Source organism: Vigna angularis, chromosome 10 (genome assembly GCF_016808095.1).
Source record: "Vigna angularis cultivar LongXiaoDou No.4 chromosome 10, ASM1680809v1, whole genome shotgun sequence".
In the NCBI taxonomy this organism is placed as follows: domain Eukaryota; kingdom Viridiplantae; phylum Streptophyta; class Magnoliopsida; order Fabales; family Fabaceae; genus Vigna; species Vigna angularis.
In genome coordinates this window covers 20908568-20915629 of record NC_068979.1, presented here as the reverse complement: position 1 = coordinate 20915629, position 7062 = coordinate 20908568, and the positions used below count along the sequence as shown (strand labels likewise).

The window sequence follows — 7062 nt, the reverse complement described above, 5'->3', positions numbered from 1 at the left end:
TGCAGCAAATATTTCTGATTTCTTGAGTAATTAGTTACATATCCAGCTTCCTACTGTAACTAAGACTAGCGAACTCAAAAACCTGATTTTTTGTTTCTTAGGAGCCTAAAGGTGTTAATTATAGAGGAGCTATATAGCTTTTGATTTGTTAGCATAAGATGTTGTAGTTGATTAGATCAATAAGACTGGTGAGGCCAAATAAAGAACTCAGCTGCCGTTGTCGCCGGTGGAGGAAGTGCGGTAAGCCCAGCTACATTGCCCGAAGTGACGGTGGAAACTGCCGTGGCAGCGTTGGTAGGATGAAAATGTTGGAAAAGGTTGTGGTGATAATATGCTGTTGAAGAATCAAAGGGAATTCCACAAGGGATCGAAGCAACAGGCTGGTGAATGGCCGAGAAATTTATGCTTCCACTGACGTTTCCACACGGTGGATTCTGCTGACTGCTGCTCACACCAACTTTCTGCTCCGATTCAAGGGAAAGCTTCAAGCGTTTTGCTGCCCCACCCACTGGAAGAGCACTCTTCATTATAGCTTCCACATCGTATCTATTCATCTCAAAATTTGTTACTGCGTTTGCACCTCTGAACTTTATTGCTGCAATGTCATATGCCTCCGCTGCCTCCTCTTCCGTTGCTGTTACAATCTCAACTCAGTTACTTCATCACACAACAACTATGGATACTGTCAAACACGACAACTATGGAAGAACAAAATATATATACCGAATGTTCCCAGGTACAGATCTTTGTTTCCAGCTACGCGGCCAATTCTTGCTTGCCACCTTCCCTGTTGATGATGCCTGCAGGATACAACTTACAAGTATTAAAACAGAATCTAACACACCAATATGTTGTTTTTTTTATATAATTTTAAATTTTAAACTCCAAACCTTGTGACACCTCTGTATATGGAAGCTCCCCTAGAGAACCCACTACTTTTCCTGCATGAATGAAATTCAAAGTTTCAGTAACAGCATACAAGTGCTGTGATAAATTTTTATAAGCTGACTCAAGCAAACCTCCTCAGTGATGCAATGAATTCTTGCTTCGTTACATGCTTCATCTCCTCCAATTCCTTTGAATAATTGGACACCTGAGAAAGATGATAGAAAATAAGGCAAGTGATGTTAGTTACAATACTAATCCATGCATTGCGTGCAATACACAGACGAAGCTGTTTGATATATCCTCAACTTCAGAAGCTAGATACACGTTCACACAAACAAGACACAAAACGGAACAAAAGCTAGCTATCTCTTTCTTTTCATTCTTGTCACGTTAGTATGGAGATACCATGCACACCCTTTCTTGGCACCTTAGCCTGAACTTTTTACATACCAAGTAAAGCATATTTCTTTCACTCCAACCAATTTCTGAAAAGAGAGATTTTTATATATACAAGCGTATTAAAATATGAACACACAACATGCACGATTCCTTGCGTAGAGTGTAGGTTTTCACTCGTTGAATATGGGTAGGATTTCATGCCACTAAGATCTATCAAAACTGAATACAAGAAAGAAGTGACTGCATTACAGGGAAGTTGGTGGTAGCAGTGGGACCCCAGTACTTTAGAGCTGCCAAATCATAAGCTCTCGCGGCCTTTTCTTCCTTATCGTATCCACCTGATAACCACGACAATGGGTTATGTCACAACCATCTCTCAAACAACGGAAAAAGTTTAAGATATTATTAAGGTTATTGAACCAAATCTAAGTGAAAAGTACTACTTACCCAAATAAACTGTACAAGAGTCAAAAAGTTGAATGACAGCCAGAAATGCACCAAAGTCCCGTTCCATGCAAAGGAAAAGCCAAAAATATCAAACATCAGCTACCGAAATAGTCAAAATTATCTGCCAAAAATTACTTTTCTAACCCAAAATGCAAATGGCCGAAAAGAAAAGTGATCATATGCTTGCCAATTGCCACGGTGCATGCGCACAACAAACCTTTCTTTTTTCCTTTATTTTTTTTCTCTCTCACGCCCTTTATGGCTGCTAGATAGGATGAAAACAACTGTACAATGGATTAGATCCATCAACCCCATCCTCTTTTCCTAGAACAAGGACTAGTCGAATTTTATTTGTACTAAAAGGCTCCATCTACGAAAAACATTAAATTAAAGACAAAGATTGATGGTATCTGTGCAAAGTGATAATCAAATTTTGCTTTCAGGTTAATAAAAATCTCAACAATCATAGTAAGTAGATAGCTTATAGTCAAAGACATATCCCGGCATTAAAAAACAGACAGAAAAAAGAAATGCCGAATTGCCTATCTCTCATGGGAACGAATTGTAGACAAATAGCCTTTTTTCCGTGTCTTTTCCATCTTTCGTCCAATAAAGAGGCTTGGTAAAAAAAACATTATTGTTATTTGTCCCTGGAACATAGAATCTAAGAAATCCCGTGAGTTTGTTTCAGAACATTATTCTGAGATGGGGGCCAGAGGCAGTGTGGTTGAACCCTTCAGAGCTACAGTAGACGCTCCTCCTCCATCTTAATGTAAGGAAGTACAAATTTCAATATGGGAGTGATGGGTGATGTGGTCAAACACAGCTTTCCCTGGCAAGTGGGAAAGCAAAAGCAAAAGATAAAGCCCTAATGCACCATATCAGTTATGACTCATGACTAATGAGGAAGGGGAAGGACGGATAGATAAGATACTAGACAAGAAGGTGTCAACAAAAGCGTACGGAACAGGGAGAGAATGCAGAGAGAACAGCAACACGAGAGATTAACATGTCTGACCAGACAAGAAAGCATAGACACCCGACTCACAAGGGGCAAAATGGCGGCACATACCACCGTAGTATATATGCATATACACCCATCAGTCAATCATAAAAAGGACTGTTTACAAAGAAACCCCAGGTGTCCTACCCCACTCCAACCATTAACTGCTCCTTCAATGCATGCAAGCCACTTTTCAGTGCTATATGATCACACCTATTCCTTCCTTATTCTCATTTTCTTTTTCTTTATTTTAAAGAATAGAGAGAGATAGACAGACCTTGACGCCCTTTCCTGGCTTGACCCTCCCTCCTGCAACTGTTGTCCCATAGATGCGCTTCATATCTACCTGTCCATCGGTGTCTGCAGAATCACAAAAAACATAATTAAAGGAAAATCACAATCTAACATCAAATAGATGTGAGAAGAGGCCAAATTTATGACCTTGACCTCTCTCAAGCCATTGTCAATACTCCCCATCTAAAATCACTATCTTGATATATTTTCACAAATAGACAACAACTCGCAAGCTGCTTTTTTCAACTTCCAACGTGCCAAAAGATCCTTTCGGTAAGAAAAAGAGAAACCTCATTTTTTAGTACAAGCACCATACACACCAACAAACAAAAAACATAAAACAGTAATGGATTGATTCAATAATAATAGTATTACATAAATGAAAAATTACTCTACCTGGTGACACCTCTGTAAATAGAAGTCCGCTGGCCGAAGGTATCCACGATCTTCTTTGAGCTACTGGAATCTGCTGCCACCACCTTCTTCTCGGAGCTCTGTGCTACAGCCAGAGAGAGAGTGCCGGTGGGACCACCGGAAAACGCGGTGAACTCGTTCCCAGAGGACTCAATAGAGTGAGTCCCGAACTCGCTGGGTTGTGCTTTTCCAATGGACGCGGAATCATCAACCTCGGAGCCAGAGTTGGTAGAAAAAGCTTGAAATCCAGCAATGGCCTTGAGATCCTGCTGGTCACCAAAGTATGCAGAGCCATGGTGGTCATACATGTGAGTCAGCGAAGAGTCCTGAGTCTCCGTCTGGCTGTCGGAATAGCGCATCACCGCAGAGGAGTCACCGAGAAAGTCCTCAAGCTTGGGCGGTGGCGCATGGCTGACGCTTTGGGACTGGGACTGGGAGGATTCGACAAAACTGACGTCGCTCTGGTTCAGATTCTGGTCCATCAGCACCTGAGGTTTGAGGTTCCCGTTTCCCCACCCTGCACAGAAAACGAACATTTTCAGAGATCTCTCACGTGCACTTGTTTTATGGAAGCAGCAAACAGTAACTGGTAAGTAAGCAAGGAAGTAAGTAGTAAGTAACTACTGTATATTACCGTTGGTGTACAAGTTATCGAGAAAGTAGTGATTCGAGTTAGTTGCAGAAGCGGCGTCGTATTGCACGAACTGAGGTTCCGAGGTTCGGAGCATTTCCATGGGGGAGAGGGAGAACGATAGCCAGTTAGTGGCACGTGCCATTGATTGGTATAGGAATAAGAATGGTGCAAAATGAAGTGCTGAAATAAAACGTTTCTGAAGAAGCAGAAAATGAGTAACAGTTGATTGAGAGACAGAAAAAAAGGCTTAAATAAAGGGCGAAAACTGAAAGAAAGTCTTACTCCGGAGAAGCTTTACTGGTTGAACAGATAGCTACTCCTTCTCCATGTTAGAAAGCAAAGAATAAATTAAGAGAGAAGCAGAAGAATGCATGCAAGGTTGGGTTGCTCGTTTTCAGAGAAATGGTGAGCAAGAGAGAGAGATTGTGAGAGGGTGGTGAGTTGTTTATATAATGGCAAGAGTTTCAGCGTAAAGGCAGAGAGAGTTTGATTTTAGGGAGAGAGATAGAAACGGAAGGGAAAGAAATAATAAAAAAAGAGCGGAGAGAAGTGACTTTTGGCTCTGAGCGGAAGAAAATTTGTCTGAAACACTTCCGCGAAAGATCCGGGCTGGGGCTGTTTGATAGGGTTGGGTTGAGGGAAGGGTGAGAAATTACGAAAGTGGGGTTTGGGTACTTGGATGTTTTTTAAGGAAGGAAAATTAAATTGGGTTTTGCGTTTGACACACTTGTCTTACATGCAGCTGTTCCGGAAATGGTTTGGGTCCAGTCACAAAATTCAAACCCGTAACTCTTGTTCCCCCACTTCCTCATTCAGCCAACCAATTTTGTCACTTTTCACATTCAAATACTGCCACTAACGGGACCTGCACCGGACGGATACACATTGTTTTCAGATTATATTATTGCTGTTAAACATGATTTAAATATTCCTAATGTTTAATTATTTTATACCATGACGTTTTATTTGTATTAAAGGGAGGATGAATGGAAGTGAATTTTTTTTAATTGATTTAATTAATGAAATAGAATAAAGTTTTTTTTTTCAGTAGATAAATTTGTACAGTGATTGTATAATGTTCGTATTAAAAGTAAATTTAGATTTTATGTTGATAACTTTCTTATTCCAAAGTTATATTGTTATTGTAAAAAGTATACTTTTTAAAATTAAGTTAAATTAAAAATAAAAAAATAAAATTTTTGCACAATATTGAAACCGAATTTTAAATTAAGTTAAACTTAAAATAATAAATTTAAATTGGTGTCAGCGTGCATCTAACTTATATAATATAAGCATACAAGGCAAAATAACATATAAGAAATAATTAAATTATAATGATTAAATAAAAAATAAAATAACATGTTCATTTATTTTAAAATTTTCTAGAATTAATTAAATTATTGTTTTAAGTCACCAACTCTTTAATAAAGTCTCTTAAAACTTTTGTAGAGATTCATATTTAAACTATTCAATTATTTCCTAATTTTGTTCACTATTCCAAATTTTTTGAAAATATTGAACATATTAGTGAAGTTTGGTTTGTTTGAAATTGCTGCTTAATGGATATTTATTATCAAGATGTTGTACATCACCTTGATTAACCTGCAATATCATCAAAGATCATTCACACTAGTCATATTGAATTCGTTTTATGTTCTTTCTTGGAATAAAATGAGGGCAGTACGCTTATTAAGAATATTTTTGAAAAAAATTCTATTATTCTTGCATTTTATAGTGTACTCCATCACGAGTCAAATTAATGGAAATATATTTTCTTATGTAGAACATGAAAATATATTTATACAATAATATTGTAAAATTGTTGGTATAAGAACTCAAAATATGCTGGTACACGTATAAGTTTGTCATCCGTATGTCATTTCAACCTTACATATTTGTTCTCACAATGAAACTTAATGTCATATATCACAATTAGATAGCAGTTCGTGAGATGTCTCAAAATGATATTGTTTGTCCATGATACTTAAGATTAGTCATATCAACAGAATGCAAGTTTAATTTTGATCTTTGTCTAATCCTATTGTACAAGTAACCAAGTCATCACTTTCAAGTTTGAATAAAAGATCTTAATTATATTTTCATAATATGTAGCTAACTAATATGCAAAACTTTAAGTGATAACGAAAATACATACATGATTGAGCAAAGTACCCAATGTCCATTAACTTTTGAAGATATCATCATGTTTGCTGAAAACATCATGTTTGATTTAAAATCTCTCCAACAACTAGTAACTTAACTATATTAGAAGCTACGACAATTTTGTCATTATTTTTTTTAAGTGAATATATTAATAATTGTGGTCAAGTATGGATTAAATATATTAAGATACACTTAAAACTTTTAATACTTTTATATTCTAAGACAAAATCGTGATAAAAAATCTTTAAAACGGACAATATCTCAGAAATACACAATAATTTCACATCACTTATAAATTGACGTCAAACGTAATTTAAATACATTTTCTTCCTTTTTCACCTTCTAAAACATCTTTTAAAGACAACAATCGTGATAAAATTTCAATCTCTAAAACAGAAATTATCTCAAAATACAATAATTAACTTTAATAATATTGTCAAAGTTTGATAAAAACCAGTATAAATACCTTTCAATCCAAATAAGTCATACAATCGTATAAAAACAAATAACTTTACAAATGCATAAAGAACATACAAACAATTTAATATGTTTGTGAATGACAAGATTATTTCTACAAAACAAGTAAAAAAAATACAATGATAATAAACAAAAAGAGTAAACAACTTATACTAAGGAAACAAGAACAAAGGAAGCATAAAGCTGAAGCACCTTTCTGCATTCACAAACTTTTAGTAACACTTCTTACAAGTATCTTTGTTTACATTGAACATGATCAAACAGTTCAATGTAGTTCAAGCAAGGTTTTTGCCATGCACAAAGAAAGAATAATATCACATAAAAATAAAAATAAATGTTGGAG

General features: G+C 36.3%; 1 protein-coding gene across 1 annotated transcript; it reads right to left on the bottom strand.

The window, feature by feature from the left end:
- Positions 1–4689, bottom strand: LOC108319860 (AP2-like ethylene-responsive transcription factor AIL6). The gene is made up of 10 exons (XM_017551158.2): positions 4362–4689; positions 4080–4275; positions 3428–3962; positions 3015–3097; positions 1735–1743; positions 1537–1625; positions 1020–1093; positions 891–941; positions 724–800; positions 1–634 (listed from the first exon to the last, which is right to left on the bottom strand). Exons 2-10 carry the CDS (start codon positions 4219–4221, stop codon positions 177–179), a joined length of 1518 nt encoding a protein of 505 aa, XP_017406647.1. The 5' UTR covers positions 4222–4275; positions 4362–4689; the 3' UTR covers positions 1–176.
- Between the last annotated feature and the right edge of the window lie 2373 nt (positions 4690–7062).

What these genes read in the sequence shown, in the direction of transcription:
- LOC108319860 (XM_017551158.2), bottom strand. Translation starts at nt 4,221, where the DNA reads ATGGCACGTGCCACTAACTGGCTATCGTTCTCCCTCTCCCCCATGGAA. An exon ending in CGATAACTTGTACACCAACG is followed by an intron (nt 3,963 to 4,079) that starts GTAATATACAGT and finishes TTTTCTGTGCAG; the next exon opens with GGTGGGGAAACGGGAACCTC. An exon ending in TTCATTGCATCACTGAGGAG is followed by an intron (nt 942 to 1,019) that starts GTTTGCTTGAGT and finishes TCATTCATGCAG; the next exon opens with GAAAAGTAGTGGGTTCTCTA.